We start from the raw sequence: 18933 nt of genomic DNA, 5'->3' as shown, positions 1-18933 counted from the left end.
AGGTTATTGACATTTGAACAAAACTGCTCACATGTGGCCTGCACAGACCCCAGTCCATTTGCTCTTAACTCAGCGTGTAAGAGCAAGTCAGAACTGGGATTACTCCCATTTCACAGACAAGAAGCTTGAGGTTAACAGAGGTGGATGAATTGCACAGAGTTGCACACTTGGAGAGTGCTGGTGGCAGGATTTTCTGATGCAGGGCAGGGGTGGGATGGGGAGATCGTTATCATCGCTCCACAAACGTAAGAGCCACTGTAGCTGAGGCCGCCTGCCTCACAGTCACACAAACCCAAACACCGTCACTGGAATTACAGCATGTCCCTGGCTGCCCCAGAGGCCGGGACTGGCAGCCCACATGCCTTCCCAGCAGTGAGCTGGGACCAGCCCGCGGGATCAAAGGGTCCATCAGGGTGGCGTCTTCCCTCTGCCCCAGCCAGAAATGATGGGGCTTGAGTTCTCCCCTCTGCCTGTTAACTCTCTCTTTTCCTTAAACCCCACCGTCCATTCCCTTGTGCATTTCCTCAGGCCTGTAGATCAGAGTAGCAGTAAAAATCACACACAAAAAAATAAAGATTGAGAGAAAAGCCCTCACTACTGTCAGCCACCGAAATGGATGGACACGGTCTGCTGATAAGCACAGGCCATGTGAAGGAGGACATTGTAGTTGGGAAGCACTGGGCAGGCTTCCAGCTTCTCTCCTGACCATGCAAACCCCAGCAGAACGCCCCAGGATGGGTGGGGGCGGGGATCAAAACCCAGAGTGTGGACAGAGCCCGCCGGGGGGCGCTAGGTGCCAGTGGCCCCCAGGCGCCAGGTCGGTGTGGAGCAGCCCTGTAGCTGCGACACAGGGCATTGATCCACTTGCAGTGGAGAGGCAGAAACCATTTCCGTCCGTGACCCTCTAGCCTAGCTTGTGAACACCAGGAAGGGGGAGAGATGCTCTTCAAACACAATCTAAAAACCCAGCAGAGCCAGCTGGCCAGATGTGAGGCGCATTTTACGTCGGGAGCATTTCCTCTCCTCCACGCTGAGAGCCTCCGTGCTAAGCATCTCTTCTGGAAGAATTTAATTCTGAGCTCAGAGTCCAGGGAAGGAGGTTTCTTCAGGCAGGGAGGCCCAGAAATGAGCCCGTTTATCTCTGGCAGGCCCTGGGTAAGCTTCCTCTGCCCCGAATGCCATTTGCGCACTTTGAAATAAGTGCAGCAAATTAGTCACGAGTCGCGGCCACCTAGCTTGGGGCCGGCTGCCCAGAGGCTTCTGAGAGGCAGCTTTGCGTGGCCCCCACCTCAAGAGCACAGCAGAGGCAGCTGGGCTCCTGCGGGGCGAGAAAAAGCGGCTCAAGCCTGGGGAGTGGCAGCTCGAGGCAGCAAAGCGTTACCTGGATCACAGGAGCATGAAATTAGCAGCAGCGAGCAGGCTGGAGCCAAGAATAGCTTTTGCCATTGCAAACTTGCTGCCTTCGGACAGCCCAGAGCTGAGTTCTGTGCCTGGGATGCTGCAGGGGAAGCGCCTCCACCCTGGCACTGGTCACAGTCACTTCTGGGCAGGCCAAGAAGTGAGCAGAGGGCCGGTGTCCCCGCGAGGGGTGCAGGTGGCGTCCTGTCTGTGGCTTCTGAGGCCCCGTTTGGGGCACCGGTCTCAGAAAACTAAGGGGTTTGTGGCTGGGGGCCTGGATGAGCAGGGAGGGGCAATGCCTGTTCCAGGGCTCAGAGAGGTGAGGGAAACAGGAGCCCAGATCCACCGAGGTGTGACGGGGTAGCCAGGGGCCCAAGGGCACAGCAAAGCTGGGGTCAGAGCCAGACAGGTAAGGCCTGGAAAGATGACCCAGCCACTCCAAGGAGAGAAGGCCCCATGAGACCTTTGCATGCTGTTCTAACATCAGCCCCGATGCTTGGCCTGAGCATGGACTCTCAGGCCTTCTCCAGGCCCAGACTCCCCGGGGCCACTATAAATCTTGCTCTTCAGTAGCTTGGAAGCCCTCCTCAGCCTGTGATCTTCTTTCACACCTCCTTTGGAACTCCTGCCAGAGGATAAGCAAAGTTCCTGAGGTTTTCTGGAATGAGCTCCCCTGACCTCCCTCCCCTCTGTGTAAAGCTTTCCAGGGCAAGAAGGTGCTCTTCCTCCACCACGAATCCGCACCTTCCCCACCCGCATTTCCTCTCTCTCTCCCTCACTGCTGCTCCCTCCTACTCTTCTGCCTAAGAGGCTCACTCAGGTCTCCCTTGGGCTAAGAAAAAAACCTCTTTGACTTCACAGTCTTTGGCCACCAGGCCCCTCCATCCTTTCACTCCAAACTCCCTAAAAATGCAGCCTCTGCCCTCACTGTGAACGCCTTACCCGCTCCTGGGTGGCTCTGGGGAAAGACTCCTTCAAGGGGTCCTCTTTGCAGCCCACCCATAACCACCACCTGGTCTGAGCCCTCAGGCTCCTGTCACCACATGCCACCCACTATAATGGGCTGAACTGTGTCCCCCCCAAATTCACGTCAACACAGAATCTCAAATGCGACCTGATTTGGAAATAGGGTCTGTGCGGATATAATTAGTTAAGACGACGTCACACTGGATCAGAGTGAGCCCTAAATCCAGGGACCAGTGTCCTTACAAGAAGGAGAGGGCACAGAGGCAGACACACAGGGAGGGCGCCCAGTGAACGCAGAGGCCGAGACTGGAGTTGTGCTGCCGCAGGCCAAGGGGAGCCAAGGCTCGCTGGGAGCCCCTGGGACCTGGAGGAGGCGAGATTCTTCCCAGAGTCTTTGTAGGGGGTAGAGGGGGAGCACGGTCCTGCTGCAGCATGAAGGAGCTTAGTGTGTTCAAGCAACTGAAAAACCAGGGTGATTTTGGAATCCTGGGAGTGAGGGAGAGAGGAGGGGACCAGGCTGGGGGCATGCGCAGGGCCTGGGCGTCCAGGCTGGGGTTGGAGTTTGGATGTGGGATTCTGAACAGCTGAGAAACGTGGTACCAGCACCCATTCACCAAGCCCCCACCACACAGTGCCATTCCGCGTGTTCATCACGTCTTTGCTCCCTCTATGTTGCAGAGGAGGACGCTGAGGCTCAGAGAGGTCGGGTACTTGCCCAAAGTCACATAGCTCAGACCCAGTCCTCTGTCCCCTTACTTGGCGCAGTGGACAGCTTCTCTGTTTTGTCTTCAAGAGACCGCTTCTGCAGCCTCCATGGAGAATCGACTGAAGGGGGCGCCCTGGGGGCCAGCGAGGCTGAGACCGTGGAGAGGAGAACTGGAGGGATTGAGACGTTTCAGAGGTAGAATTGCCAAGACTTGCTGATGGGCTGAAGGTGGGGGTGGAAAGACAGAGGGAAACAAAGGTAACGCCTCAGTTTCAGGCTTGAGCAACTCGACTGGGCAGGGGCAGGGAAGGAAGTCTGCTCCGGTGTAGTCTGGGCGTGCGGGTAAAATAATGACCCCACAGTGAGATTCCACCCCCCTGAATATGGGACCACGGCGTCTAATCCTGGGACGACAGTCTTCCTCCCGTGCCCCTCCCGGCCAGCAGTCCAGCCCTGACACGTGACTGGCCCTCTGCGAATGCTTACTGATTAACTCATCACTCTGCTCATACTTATTGAGCCCCATAGCTATTCACAGGGGATTCAGTCCAAGTTCCTGCTTTCGTGGAACTGATGCTCTGGTCAAGCAGACAGCGGGCTAATGCATAAACAAACAGACAATATGTCAGGCAGCGATAAGTGTTATGAAGAGAAATTAAGCCAGGTAGGCACCTCTATAACGGATCTCACAACGCTCGTAGGGGGAGAACCACAAGGGAGCGGCTAGTCCTGGCAAAAGGCTGGCCTGGGGACAAATCTGCCCACGCTCTTTTTTTGTACATACTGGACAATAGCTGCACCCCTTTGTTTACAAATTATCCACAGTGGCTTTCACTCTACAAGGGCAGAGCTGAGCACCTGTTAAACAGGGATCCTGTGGCCCGCAAAACCTAAAGCATTTACCCTCTGGCCCTTTAGAAAAAGTTTGCCAGCCTCGATCTAGTTTCTTAAACAAGGTAATGGAGCCCTAAGTTGCCCCGCAAATTTGACAAAGAGTCAGAAACAATCCAGCTCTCCTGAGCCCCAGGTTTTTCCACCATGCAGGGTGAGCACGGAAAATGACAACATCACTTCCGTCAACCTTCCACCCCACCTTCGCCAGGTCCCTGAGGGGCAAGCAGGCCTTGGATCTGCATCTTATGTGCCCCCTACGCACCCTCAGGCTGGAACCTTAGTAGGCAGGGAGATGGCTCAGAAACAGGTAGAGGGAAAGGTCCGAGAAACAGGGAGCCTGTAAGTCCACACACAACCTCTGCGGGGTGAGAGCTGATTCAGGGCTCTGTCCCTGCTGACGCTCGGCCAGCCTGTCCTTCCTCTTCTGCAGCCTGATCATGTGGCCAGGGCAAGGAGGAAGAGGCCTTCCAAGGAAATTCCCCACCTCCCCTCAGCTTCTGCAGCCCCCTGAGGGCTGACACACATCAGCAACCCAGGGCTGATGGCTAGGGACAGGGACCAGGCCCTGTGGCATGTGCCTAAAGAGGAAGCGGTAGACAAAAAACCAAAACCAAAACAAAAAAAAATGAGGTGGCCTGGCGGTGCTCCAGCTGCTCTCTGCAGAAGGAAACCCAGGAGAACAACCAGGAAGAGGCAGTCCTGAGCAGACCCAGCTGCACTTCCTCACCCAACAGGCCCTCTCCTCTACAGGGAGGCTGTTTTTCTTTGGGGGTTCATGTGGGCAGAAACCACAGGCTGCTACAGGCCTCAGATGCATGCGTGCGTGCGTGTGTGTGCACACACATGGGACTCCCAAGAGGGCCTCCCAGGTCGCTGCTGCCATCACGGATCCCTCCCAGAAGATGGCCCTGTAATGAAGGCGCTCGGCCAAGACTACAGTTTGGTTCTGCTCTCCGGGTACTCGAGACAATCGAGCACGTAAGGCCCAGGCTGTGTTCTAATTTGTCGAGGAAATCACCTCTAGATTCTAAGGATGTGTGCAGGAAGAAGTAAAACCGAAGGCAGAGGGGGAGCGATCGAGAGCCTGGGAGGGCCAGGGAGCAGGGCACAGCTGTGGACAGGGGCCCTGAGCACACAGGGAGAAAATAAAAAGAGAAGTCGAGGCCACTGAAGGCATGACTGACAGCGTTTCAGGTCGGGCTTTTTCTCTCCCTCTGCAGGACACAGCAAGAGCTAAAAACAGAAGAAAAAGCCATCACAGGTGTATTTACTGGGAATAGCATGCTGGCTGGGTCTGCAGTTAGAATCAGAGGGTGGACAAGGGAATTAAAAAAAAATGACTCACTTTGGTTCTAATTTTTAAAAATGGTTTAGAGCAGCCATCCATGCTAGCCCAGGCCACTGGGCAGCTGGGAGGAGGGACCTGCCCTCTCTGCCTGGTGGCCACTCACCCATGCCCTGCTCAGGAAGCCTATAGCCCCATCCTAACCTGCCTGACCCCCAGACTGCCCCCAACTTCTCCTTTCCTGGGATGACAGGGCTCAGGCAAAATCCTGCCTTACAATGCTTTCATGGTGTAAGGAAGGGTGTTTCCCTCACTTAGCACTATTCTTCAGAATTCTGTTCTTAAGAAGTAGATTGCCAAATGGAATCTAGGCACCTTTTCCATTCGGAGAGGTCTGAGTTGCACTAGGAGTGGACTGCAGGAGCGTCACGATCCATCTACACCCAGAATGGTGCTTCTCAAGGAACAGCATGTGGACAGAGGAGACCTGGATACCTGCTACCCTGCCAGCTGGCCATGTCAGGAGCACCTGGCAACAGTGCCCAGGCCCACCCCAGGGAGGAGGAGCCAGCAGAGCGGAGTCTGGGAATCTGGGTGTCTGCCAAGTGCCCCAGGAAACCTGATACAGACTCATAGATACCCCTGGGTTACGGCCCCCACTCTTGTCTTCATAGCCCTGTGGCATCAGCAAGTCACTATTGCTTCACTTTCCTCCTCTGTGGGCAAAATGCATCCTTATGGCTGGATGTGAGGTGACAGGCAAATGGGTGGAGCAGGGCTTTTCAAATGACAGGTTGCAACCCTGTTCATAAAGGATATGAAATCCACTTAAGGGGTCACAACCAGAATTTTATTTCATTTTCACTTTTACTGCCTTCTTTCCTGTTCCTCAGGATGAATCATCTGCGTGCTTTTCCAGGACCCCCTCCACTGTGCCCCGAGCCCAGGCCCTGTCTGCTCGCAGACTGCACTCAGCTATGTTTCTTCCTCGTCCTCAGCACCCACGGTCCCCTCTCCACTGGACCATTCACATGAGCACACAAACTACCTGCTATTTCTCCTGTGTTAAAAATACAACAAACCGGACTTCCCTGGTGGCACAGTGGTTGAGAGTCCGCCTGCCGATGCAGGGGACACGGGTTCATGCCCCGGTCCGGGAGGATCCCACATGCCGCGGAGCGGCTAGGCCCGTGAGCCGTGGCCGCTGAGCCTGCGCGTCCGGAGCCTGTGCTCCGCAACGGGAGAGGCCACAGCAGTGAGAGGCCCGCATACCGCCAAGAAAAAAAAAAAAAAAAAACAACAAACCCAGAAAATCCGTACCCTCTTGATCACACATCCCCTGTAACTCCCGCTCCAATCCTCCAGAAGGAAAGAGTTGCAGAGCAAAACTCCTAGAGGTATTTCCCAGGTTTGCGGTCTCCCCAGTCCCTCCCCCATCCTCTCCCTCACGGCCTCGGGTCCAGCTTCTGCCCCTACCCCCATGTCGCTGCTCCCCAAGGCCACCAAGGGCCCACACGAGGTTAAATCCAAAGGCAAACTCTCCATCCTCCTCAGCCTGGGTGGCTTATAAGCCATTTATAAGATCAGCACGGATGATCACTTGCTCCTCCTTGAAAACTACAATCAGAGATTGTTTTAAGTGTAGACACTGCTCCGTGAAACTGCTGCTTCCATTACAGACACGTGCGTCCTGCCAGATGAGATGTGTCGTCTGAAAACATCTGGAGAGGCCGATATGGAGCCCAGGGTTAAGGGCATGGACGATGTGGGTTCAGATGGCCCGGCCTGAGTCACTGACTCTGTGCCTGGGAACAAATAACCTGTATTTTCTGAGCTTTGGTTCCCTTCTCTGTAAAATGCGTATAATAATACCTATCCCTGAGGGCTGTAGTAAGGAGCAAAAGAGATAAGGAAAAGAACGCTTCTGGCACACAGTAGGTTGCTTAATAAATATCGTGGAATTAATAAACAAATCAGAGCCCTCAGTACAGTGCTGGCACAGGGCAAGGGTTTGGTCAAGGCGGTTAACGTTAGGAGGATTTGGCCCATCCCTCACACCACAGCTACCGTGCAGGAGATGCGCAGTAAATACCAGACTTCTCTCCCAGCGACATCTGGGGCGCTCTGTACCTGCTGCGGACTCTCCATGGTGGGTCTGTGTTCAGAGCACCCAGGGGCCACGGAGCCTGGCCCCAAGCCACACAGCAGGGGAGGGCACCGCTAGGACTGGGGCTGAAGGAAGTCCTTCTGTCACCCTCTGGGCTGCTCCCAGCTACCCTGCAGTCCCACGAGACAGACAGACCCAGCTTCCTCCCAGGCACACAGCTTTTACAAAATCAACTACCCAGGGCTCTACAAACTCCAGGAGCAGATCACAGTCCACTCCCTGATCCAGCACAGAGAGGGTACTGGCTGGTCCCGGCAGTGACAGCAGCCCAGGAGAGCAGAGGCCGGGACTGTCTCCATTTCCCTGTCCTCCGTTCTCACGGCTTCACTTGCTCTGGCCTGTGTTACCCTAGGTGCTAGGACATCCACTTCGGTGCCCAGTCGGCCCTACTGCTCCTTTTTCAGGAGGCTGGCAAACAAGGAGGAAGAGGAAGGTGGCTATGGAACCCCTCAGCTCACACTGAGCGTGTGCCCAGAGGAAGGGCTGAAGTCTCTTTCCAGGCTGTCAGGCACCAGGGGACAGCAGAGTCACACTGAGGAATTAAGCCCAAAGCATTTAGGTCAAGCGAGCACCAGACCCTCCATCCAGTCAAACAGAGCAGGACCCTATGGGGCTCCTGGGCACAGAAGCCCTTCTGTACCCCCTTTTTTGTAGGGAACAGACTCCAGCCTCCACACCTTCCCTGAGTTCCAAAGGGCAGATTCGAACAGTTGCTAATCAGGGAAGGGAGGGGGTGCAGAGACAAGGGAGGAGCAGCCAAGAAACAATAGCGCAGCCTCGGGGCAGGTCCTCAAGGGATCTACATAACAGTGTCTTTAAGCTCTTTATAGAATTAAAACCCAACAAATGGAATATGTCAGCATTCTTCATACCAGAGAAGCTCATCAAGAAGATTACCTGAGGGCTTCCCTGGTGGCGCAGTGGTTGAGAGTCCCCCTGCCGATGCAGGGGACACGGGTTCGTGCCACGGTCTGAGAGGATCCCACATGCCGCGGAGCGGCTGGGCCCGTGGGCCATGGCCGCTGAGCCTGCGCGTCCGGAGCCTGTGCTCCGCAACGGGAGAGGCCACAACAGTGAGAGGCCCACGTACCGCAAAAAAAAAAAAAAAAAAAAAAAGATTACCTGAGACCGGATTAGGGGAGTGCAGGCCCTGCACACACTCTGATCTTATCAGCAACCCCACCCTTGAATCATTGCTATAAAACTCCTCACCAAATCCTCCAGGTTGGGACACATAGCTTTTCAGGGCAGGAGCCCGCTGTGTCCCCCTTTGCCTGGCAAAGCAATAAAGCTCTTCTTTTCTACATTACCCGAAACTCTGTCTCTGAGATTTGATTCGGCACCGGTGCAAAAAAGGCTGAGCTTTTGGCATCACCATCTCCGTTTGTAAGGGTCCCAGAGTGCACCCCACACTCTCTGAAGACCAGGTTAAGGAAAACCATTCCTCAGACTTGCAGTAGAGAGCCTGCTCTCATTCTCCCCTCCACTGCCAGCTTTGACCACTTGCACTGCAGGAAGTCCTTCTAGAGGGCTCACCTAAGTCTCTCATGATGTAGCCTAAGCCCATTCAATGGATGCTCTGGTAGAGGCAGAGGACAGCTATTCATCACCCCCACCTGCTAACCTTTCTCTTGGATCATGGGGCTGCATGTTAGCCTCACCTTAAGGCTTAAGAATGCTTCTTCCCAGAGCTTAAGAATGCTTCTGCCCAGGCCCCTCCTTCAATGTCACCAGAATCAGGTGGGTGGGGCAGGCGGGTAGGTTTTCACAACTCTCCGGGTGATTCTACCGTACAGCCAGAGCGGAGGACGCTAGGGGAGATGGAGAGGCCAGAGTACGCCGGTTACCAGCACAGGCTCCGCTGACCTCCAGACTGGTCCACAGCCCAGTTCTGTCACTTGCTAGTCAGTGACCTTGGGTCAGTGTCTCCAGATCTGTGAGGCTCAGTTTCTCCATCTGAAAACTGGGGCTACAGCACCTAACTCACCAGGTCATCCTGCAGATGAAGTAAGATGGTGGGTCCAATGGCGGCAGGTACAGGCTGTGTGGCGGGGACTTTGTAAAATCAACAGGTCGTTACCAAGACCTCTGATAATCTGTCCTTCTCAAAACTAGTTCATCCTGGTTGCTTTTAGCCCTTCTCCTTGAATTGGGATGTCTGCCCTTAGTCGTAAGAATAGCTCCCAAGTCATGCTATCCTGCTTCTTTGCGGGGCTGAGGGGTTGGGCCAGGACAAAGGTGCCATAAATGAGAAGATGCTCAGAGACCTTCTGAACCAGATCAACCTGGATCCCTTCCCTATGCAGGAAGCCCACTTCGTGTCTCTGCTAGCCCACCTGAAACGTCAGAACTCCTTTGGTGGTGGCCACTGTGACCCCCAGATCTTCTGCTCCCTTGTAAAGCCACGCCCTCCCTATCCCGGATTGGGGTGATGGGGCTTCCTTCCCCAGCCATATAATAACTAAAGCAACAAATACTTATCATGTGCAACTCTATGCTGGGGGCACAGGGATGCAGAGTAAGAGAACTGTATTCACTATTCCAAAAGAGCAAACGGTTTGGCGGGGGAGGCATTCTCACCTTTGAAAAGGGTACTGTCACCACGGATAATAGCAGTTCCTACCTCACAGGGTGCTGGGGGTTAAATTAGTTAATGCAGGCAAAGTGCTGAGAGTGTTGCTACCCCACAATAAGTCCTCAATACCATGAGTTGTGGGGTGAGGACCTGATGGGGAAGTACGCCAGGCTCTGGGGACCCAGATGAGGAGCCCGTAGTTCAGAAGGGTGGAGGCAGGGGAGGTTCCCAGGAGTAACAGACACACCTACCTCCTGCCCCACTCCCTGGTCTGAGCCCCTGGAGCGCCTCTGGTCAGGGGATGGACAGGATGGCAACAGATGGCCAGGCGTGGGTCCTGGCCCCGCTGACCCCAAGTCGGACTGTGGGTCCCACCCATGACCTGGCCATGTCCCGCAGCCCCCTCAGAGAGGAGCCCTGGGCAGGCCAAGGCGAATGGGAAGAATGCGTGGGCAGGGGCCGTGGAGGCCTCGTGGCAGGGGAGGACCGGGAGAAGGTGTCATCACCACCTTCTCTGGGGCAGAAAGGGGGTGTGTGTCCGCCTTATAGTCCCGGGCCCAGCGGCAGCGCTACAGGCTTGCAGGAGAGGCCAAGGAGGCCCCCCACAGGATCAGGGATGGTTTACGAACCCCAGAGCCAGGGGAGGACTGGGGTGGGGGGCAGGGGGATGTGGTAGAGGTGGTGTGGGGAAGGGATCAGGGATGCTGACAGCTTGGAAGCTGGGTCCAGAATCCAGGGGTACAGCTAAGGCACCTGGGCTTCCAGGGGGGAAAAGGAGGCCAGACCAGGGTCAGGCTCTCCACAGGAAGAAAGATAATACGGTTTGGCCACATCAGGGTGTGGGGTGGCCTCTGTCTCCAGGACAGTCCCGTCTGCACTACCCTCCGAGCAGGACAAATTCTGCAGTCATCTATCCACCTAAATTCTCCGTAAAACTGTTTACAGCCCTTCCTAGCTATGTGATTAGGGGCAGGCTATCGAACCTCTCTGAGCCTCTGGCTTTTTGCCTGAAAAAACCCCCCAGAAACAGGGTTAATGAGAGACAGTGTGTTTGGCACCCTTGCCAGCATGGTGGCCCAGAGTCAGGCTCGGAAGGCGGCTCCCCAAAGCACCATCTTTTCCTATCAGTTCTTCCTCTTTTATGCTCTCATTTTTTTGGCTCTGGGCCCACAGTCTTGTGGTGAGTTTATTCAAAGTTCTTATTCCAGAGAACGGAGACAAGGGGGCAGGCGAGCCTGAGAATGCTTTCTAAACCACCCCAAGGGTGTTCCAGGCAGAAGAAAATGATCCTGAGAAGGGGGGTGACCTTGAAAGTGACATAACCGGGGAGGGGGTCTGTGCAAACACCCCTACGGAGTCAAGTTCCCCACCCAACGGTATCCGTCCCTGGGAAATATAAAAAGGAAGTACGGAGAACAACCAACATCCAGGCCCACAGCTAACTGAGCTGCAGGTGGTGGCTGGAGACAGACCCATTTGACTCTTCCCCGCTCGCTCCCCCCAGAGTAGCCCTCAGGTGACAGCACAGACCAGCCGCCTCTCGCAGGGAAATCAGGAAGAGAGGGGGAAAGAACTGGGGAGGCGGGTGGCAGGAATGAGGAATTAGGCAAAGAAAAATGGCGCACAAAATGCAGAAACACCCCAGCATGCTTGCTTCCCAAACCTGGCCCATGAATCGAGGGGTGACAGGTCTCTCATCTCCGATGCCAAGAGCGAGGAGCTCCGGGCAGCCGCAGGTACTACATCTGCACCTGCCAGCACTTGGAAAGAGGCAATAAAGCATAGCAGCAGGGCCTGGAATGCTAAGTGCCTGCAGCTGGGAAGGGACTGCCTCGCAGCAAGAGCCGCTCACGGCACACCTCCGCTGGGCGAGGGCCACTCCCAGGGACTGGACCGCACATCCTCGCCTGCCCTGGGCAGCCCGCTGCTGGGGCCAGGGCAGCGGGCAGAAGAGGAGGCAGGACAGGTGCACATGGAATGTAGCCCTGGGGGCCACCCAGGGCCGGGTGCTGGCCCAGACAGACAGGGATCTTCTGGATGAAGCCCAAGTGAGTTGGCTGATTTAAGGAAGCTGGCAGAAAGCTGGGACGCTTGAGTCACTGGTAAATGAGAGTGGATCATAAAGCACCCCGGTGAAGCCAGACGTCTGGAAATACAGCAGGGCCACCTGCAGCTCACAGTGTGGCCCCATTCCTCGAAGGATAATAATGATCATAATGTTTATACAGAACTCGCAGTAGTGGTGCCAGGCCCTGCGCTAAGTGCTTTGCATGCCTGTGAATTTACTTAACCCTCACCACAACCCTAAGAAGTTGGTGGGTGTATCATCCTCCTGTTATATGCCTGCAAGGCGAGGCAGCACCGAGAGGCCAGGGAGCTAAGAGCAGAGGCAGGGTTTGAACCCATGCAGTCTGTTTCCAAAAGCCCTGCCCTAGCCAGTGCTTCCCAAACTCTACCATGCCTGCCAGTCACCAGGGCGGCGTGTTGGCAGCTCCTGACTCAGTCAGTCTGGGGGCCTGAGACTCTGCATCACTAACACACTCCCAGTGATGCCTGGTCCCAAGACCACGCCTTGAGGAGGACGCTCTAAATTACTATACTAGGTTCCGTGACAGCCCTTCACTGCAGAAATGAGTTTATACGCACTGCTCTGGCCTCTGGAGGCATGTGTGAATTCCTCAGTTAACAGGGAGAGGCCCTCACAGGGTGTCAGAACCAAGGGGCTGGAGCTGGAGGAGGGAGTGTGAAGTCTTGAAATGCCCATGTCCACACCTCACCTCGGCCTTATTCAATCAGCATCTCTGGGGTAGGGCCCAGACTGGAAATTTTAAAAAGCTCCCTGGGTGATTCCACTGCATAGCCATGGTAGAGCCCTTCCAGACAGACGATAGGGATGCCTCAGTCAATGCATCAGACTCATTGAAAGTTCCTCGGGGTTAGGTCAGGGAGTTCAAAGGTGCTCTCAGAAAAGGGGTGGCGAGCCAACTCCTAGGCCAGTCGATGGGTATGGCTAGGGTCTGCTAGGGTATCCTCTTCTTGTCCCCTGGAGCACCCCTGGAGGAGAGGGGCAGCTGGCAACCCCCAGCCTGGGATGCCTTTAGAGCACCCTGCTTCCCCCATCCATGAGCTTTCAAGAGAGAGCAGACCTTGCCCTAGATCAGCTGCGAAAACTGAGGCTCCTGACAGAGTAACCACACTGAACCCTCTTCTCCACTAAACCTGGACCTTAGCCCCCGGCCTGTCTCCACCTGCCAGCTCAGTCTTAGCAAGAATCCTTCGAAGTCAGTTTATGGAGAATCCCCCCACCCTTGATATCTTATCACCCTCGAGATCTGATCAAGTTCTTCATCCCCCACCCTTGGTGTCTATGTCATTGGCCTGCCTTTAGCAAGAATCCCCCTACCCTTCATTGTAAATTAACTATACTTCAACATTAAAAAAAGAAATAATTCTCAAATGCTATGGCTACTTTCCAAGTAAGGTTAGTGACAATTTTTATACTAAACCAAATTATAATGAAACCTTAATTTATGAGGAAGAAAAATCCCTCTACCCTGATGATTCCTCTTAGTAATGTTCCAACCACTGACCCCCTCACTTTGCTCCTTAGCTATAAATCCCCACTTGTCCTTGCAGTATTTGGAGCTGAGCCCAATCTCTCTCCCTTACTGCAACAGTCTTGAGTAAAGGTTTCCTTACCACTTTAACAAGTGGCAGAATAATTTTTTCTTTAACACTCTCCCTGCCCATGGGAAAAGTCACCCCACAAAATGAGCAGCCCCAGGTGGAGAGAGAGGGCTTGATGCCACCTGCCAACCAAACTGAGACTCCTCACCTTGACATTCAAGGCCCAAGCAAAGCCTTCAAGGCCCAGGAAATTATCTCAAGCCTTATTTCTCTCTTATATGCACCCCACATATAGCAAAACCAGATGCTTCACTGTTCCTAATAGACATCTGAACTTTCCTCCCAACCTGCCATAGCTCAGAGTTTTCCTTCCACCTGGAATGTCTCCTCCCCATTCTTCTAAGTTGCAGAGATCTCTCCCCTAATAACAAGACTACTTACGCCCAGTCTTCAATTCCCCATCTTCCATAACTACACAGACTCCTATCTGGGCTGGGTACATGGTTCTCGGGATAAAGACAACACTTAAAGACTACACTTCCCAGCCTCCTTTGCAGTGCTTGTGGTCACACGACTGACCAATGCGATATGAGCAAAAGCAATGTGTTTTACTTCCCAGAGTGTTTATGTTCTTATAACTGTCCTTTTCCTCTTCCTACTTGATGTAATGGCTAGAATTCCAACAGCCATTTTAGACTATGAAGTGATCTTGAACATGGAAGCTACATATGGTGGAGTAACTAGGTTCCTGCAAACATGGAACATCACACTAGCATTGGGCCGGCCCCCTCCAGACTTGAACATGAGAGAAAAATGACCTTCTATCTTGTGGTAGCCACTGCTCTTATGGAATTTTCTGCAACTCACAGCTGAACTTAGCACTATTATATCCACTCTTTCAGACTCCTGGAGGCATGGACTCTGAATTCTTGGTTACCATACCACACGGCACAGAATCATCCTTTGCGTCTCCTCCCCAAGTTAAATACTAAGCAATGTGAAGGCTGGGGCTGTGTCTTATCCATTTCCATCTTCCCCTGCCACCTGAAGCATGAGGCCTCATATACAACACAGAGCATGTTTTAGGGCTGAAGTGAATTCCACCTACGTACTATACTCCACACAGCTTCCCAATTCGCATCCATACTCTTAGGACGCTGCAAGCCTCCCTGGAAGGGTGCCCCCAAATGAAGTCGCCCTTCACCGCCTCCCAGGAGGAACACGCCTTACCAGGATGTCCGAGCCCTTAGACTCCTCCAGTGTGGCTGGGCTGGAACAGTTGCTGAGTTTGAATGTCCAGTACTCCTGGGCCGTGACAAAGAAGTTCCATGGCAGCAGGCCACCGATGCCCAAGCTGAAGAAGATGATGTAGGTACCACTGAAGCGGTCCTTGGGCCTCTGGAGGCCGGGCGGCGGGTGGTCCAGCAGCTTCTCAAGCAGTGCTTCTTGGTCAGCTCGGAGAGAGCTGCTTGCAGTTCTGTAGGTGGAGTTGGAGCTTTGATGAAAGTCATCCTCTGAGACGATGGCCACTGTTGGAGCAGAGAGAGAAGCAGACATGGGGCAGGTGATCAGCAGCTGAGGCCGGAACTCACCCATCCTACAGAGCTGACTATGTCCCCACTCTGAGGTCTACAGGGTCACCAAGGTGTGGTTCGAGAGCTTCAGGTTTAAAGATTAGGGAGAAGGATAAGATGTCACACTGTAAGTGACCTCAGGTTCCCCCCACCCAGTCCATACAAGGGCAACAGAGTAGCAAATAATTGCGGGGCAGCTGGGAGTAAGGCAATGCGGCATGGTGGGGCCTGTGGCAATCAACCTGCAAGGGCAAATCTGGTCTCAAGGCATCGAACTTTCTAAGCAGCCATAACAAAAGGAATTAGGACCCCTGATGAGCACACAGTGCTCTCTAAACTCTTCAACTTTATGTGAGAAAAGTAAGGAGCAGGAAAAGTGTGCAGAATATGGTACTATTTGTGCAAAAAAGCAGGGATGGGGTAGATGGGAAGGAGAAAATACACATATGTACGTATATCCTCTGGAAGGACACAAAAAATTTCAAACAGTGGTTGCCTCTGAGGTGGGAGGCTAGGGATGGGGAGGGTGGGGACTTCACTGCATACTCTTCTGCGCCTCTCGAATTCTGAACTTTGTGAATGTATTATCTGTTCAAAAATAAAATTATAAATAAAAATAAAGGCATTCAAATTAAATAATGTTAACAACAACAAACAACCTCATGGTGTCTAGCGCTGCCCCCAGAAGCTGGTTTGAAACATCTAATAGTCCACTCTCTCATTTCATTTGTGGGGAAACCGAGGTCCAAAGAATGGGTCACAAACCAGGCCAATGGCCAAGCCTGAGCCTGCAGCTCCGGCCTGGGTCCCCACCTCTGTTCATCACATCCCACCACGAGACAGCAACTCCCCATTTGTGGTAGCAGCTAAGACAAATCGAAGATTCCAGGTTGCCAGTAACAATTGTGTAGATGGCCTTGGGCAAGTCACCATGCTCTGACCCTCACCTTCCCCATCCCCATCCGCAAACCCAGGGAAGCCTTTTTCCAATGGTTTTTGTAAACTGCGACTGGCTGGCAATGCTGACAAACGTCAGCATCTTCCCTGCCATCCTCAGCTTGTCACCTGGCCGGCTGGCTGTGGAGTTTAGCTGCAAGGTAGCACGCCTGCTTCTATGCCCTATATAGCACACAGGCCATGACAGCAGCTTGATAAATGGGAAATATTTCCATAAAGCTGAGGATGGGATACTCTGTAGTCCCTTCTGCAATAAACAAATCAATGCACCTCGGCTCACGTAGGAGTCTGAGCCTTAACTCAGAGCACCAAGCCAGGCCAGGTGAGATGGGAACACTGTGTCACAGAGGTACAGAGCCTTATCAGGCTCTGCTACTATTTCGGGAGAGCCTCACAACATTTCCCGGAATTAGGCAGGACAGAAATTATTGTCTCCTTTTTATCAGAAGCAAAGGATGAGGACTTACGTCACTTGATTTGTCCCACATTCAAACAGTAAGAATTCCCGATAGTTAAAATTAAATCCAGTACTCATGCATGTCAAGGTCTGTACCTAGCACTTGAGGCTGACCACAGCCCAGTATAGTAGGTAGTACTCTAAGACCCATTTCACAGGTGAAGAGTGAGCCTCAAAGAGGTTGAGCAATTTGCCCAAAGTCACACAGTAAGAGTAAGGTTACACAGCCAAGCAGTCTGAGCCCATGTGGACTCCATGGCGTCCCTGGGAGGCAGGTGGCTGGCAACGTGCACCCTTGTCTGCTGGCTCCAGGCCAGTGAGTGTGAGCAGCGGTGAAGGCAGCACTGCAGGGCACCCTCATCAATGTTTGCTGAATGAATGGACTCTGGAATGAATGGAATGAATGGGGGCAGCCAGGACGCTTTCCCCTACTGGGGCAGCATATACCCTGCAGCAGGCAGGCAGGAGGATGCCGGATACCCAGAGCATCCGAGTCAGCAAGTCTATTTTAAACTCCCCTGGTTGAGCAGAGCCCTTTCCCAGCTTTGCTCACAGGGAGCTCAGCACTAACCAGACAGTGTGGCCACACGTGCACATGTGTGTGCACACACACACACACACACACCCCATTTCTAAATTAGTGTTTAAAATGTAAAAATTATGACCCACGTAGGACAACAGACAAAGGCCAAGTGGTTCCTTCCAGATGCTCCAGCTCCAAGTGTGGGTGCAGGGGCCAACAGCTCGGTCACCCAGGCCACACTCTGCCGGAGTCCATTCTCAGCTCCAGATATCTATTTGTCCAGGACCATTCAGCCTTGACAAAGCTTCGAAGGAGCCTGGAATTTCCTCTCACCCAGGTCACAGGCCAAGGCACTGGAGTGAGCAAAGTCTTATTACTCTTGATGAAAACGAGCTGCTGGCTTTTGGATTAAAAAGGTAAGGAAGAGCCTCGGCTGGTGGGCTGGCTGTGGCCTGGAGTGTGTTCCTCAGGCACCTGCAGGAGCTCGTTGGGCTCAGCCCTGCTCCCGTCCTGGGTGACCTGGGGCAAGGGGCAGCCGCTGCACGAAGCAGCAGAAACTCCCGGGGCCTGGAGTCATTGCAGGCCATCCTCCAGGTCTGGGTGCTGGTTTCCAGGAAGTTTCTTACTGACTCTGGCAATCTCGCCTCTGTGTCTCTATTTCCTCACCTATGAAATGGGGGCAGGGGGGCTGGTGAAGCTAACCTACGGGAAAGCACTGCTGGGAAACTCACGGTGCCACCCACAGGCCATGGCAGAATGTGCCTTGGGGTTGTGGACACCCCCAGCCTCAGGCTTCCCAGTTTGGACAGTCAGCCACCTTCTGGATACTCTGGGCTGACCTGTCCATACCCAGGCCCCCCATATCCAGGCGGTGAGGTCCAGTCTCAGGAAATCCATGGGGAGGAGGGCGGAGAATCTGGGGGAGAAAGAAGATAGAGACCCAGAAAGAGGGAAAGTAGGGGGAGGAGGAGAGAGGGCGGAGAGGAAGCGGAGGGACGCTGGGGAGGGGGCCACAGCGAGAGGCGCCAAGACAGAGGCCGGGGTCCTGAGGCTCCCGCGGAGCCCCCCAGGAGGGCCGCGGCGGGAGGCCGCCGACTGCGCGAGCCCAGTGGGCGACCGAGGGCCTGAAGAGCTGGGCGGGGGCCAGACCCGCGCCCGACAGCCGGCCCGCACTTACTGTCGCCGCCGCGTCGCCGCCGCCTCTCTGCTTACCTCGGCCACTACGACGACTCGCGGCTCTGCTGGGCCGCAGGCCGGGCTCCGCCTCCAGGCGCCGCCCCGCCCACCACCGCCGGCGCTTCCCGGTTTGCAAACCTTTCTCCTTCCGGCGCTCCCTGCGCTGCTGCCCCACTTCACAGGTGGAGAGAGTGAGGCGCCGGGCCGCCAGGTGCCCTGCGCAGGCGGGCGTGCGAGCGCTCCGTGAGCCGGCTCTCGGTGCTGCCGCAGCTGCTTCTCCACCGTGGAGCCCGACCCCATCATTTCCCAGAGCCCTGCTCCCCAGAACCCGGAAAAGCTCTCCACCTGCCCCCAGACTCCTGCAGTCTCACCCGCTCCTCCCTGATCCCCTGCTGTTCCCCGCACCCCACCCCCGCGCCGCCTGAGGGACCCTCCTGTGTGCCAACACCTTCCAGAGGCTCGTTGTCTGGCTGAGGCAGGGGCGTAGTTGGGCCGGCAGCACGCAGTCCTCAGGACCACCTCGGCCCCACGAGGCCCTCCCACCAGCTGCCAGACCTTCCTGTCTAAATTACAGGCCAAGGCAGCCACCTTTATCCTACCCTCTCTCTGCTGTGCCCCTGACATCCAC

General features: G+C 54.5%; 1 protein-coding gene across 1 annotated transcript in view; it reads right to left on the bottom strand.

Moving 5' to 3' along the window:
• The window catches only part of SLC29A3 (solute carrier family 29 member 3), a gene marked incomplete at both ends in the record, with an annotated part of 36790 nt that extends 21576 nt beyond the window's left edge, over positions 1–15214 (bottom strand). Inside the window, one exon of the mRNA XM_082673534.1 lies at positions 14849–15214. Coding sequence (XP_082529660.1) covers positions 14849–15214 — 366 coding nt within the window. The remainder of the gene's footprint in view (positions 1–14848) is intronic.
• Positions 15215–18933: the final 3719 nt, after the last annotated feature.

The sequence above is a fragment of the Grampus griseus genome, assembly GCF_964374135.1.
Source record: "Grampus griseus genome assembly, chromosome: 16".
NCBI classification, from domain to species: domain Eukaryota; kingdom Metazoa; phylum Chordata; class Mammalia; order Artiodactyla; family Delphinidae; genus Grampus; species Grampus griseus.
This window is presented reverse-complemented; position numbering and strand designations above follow the sequence as displayed.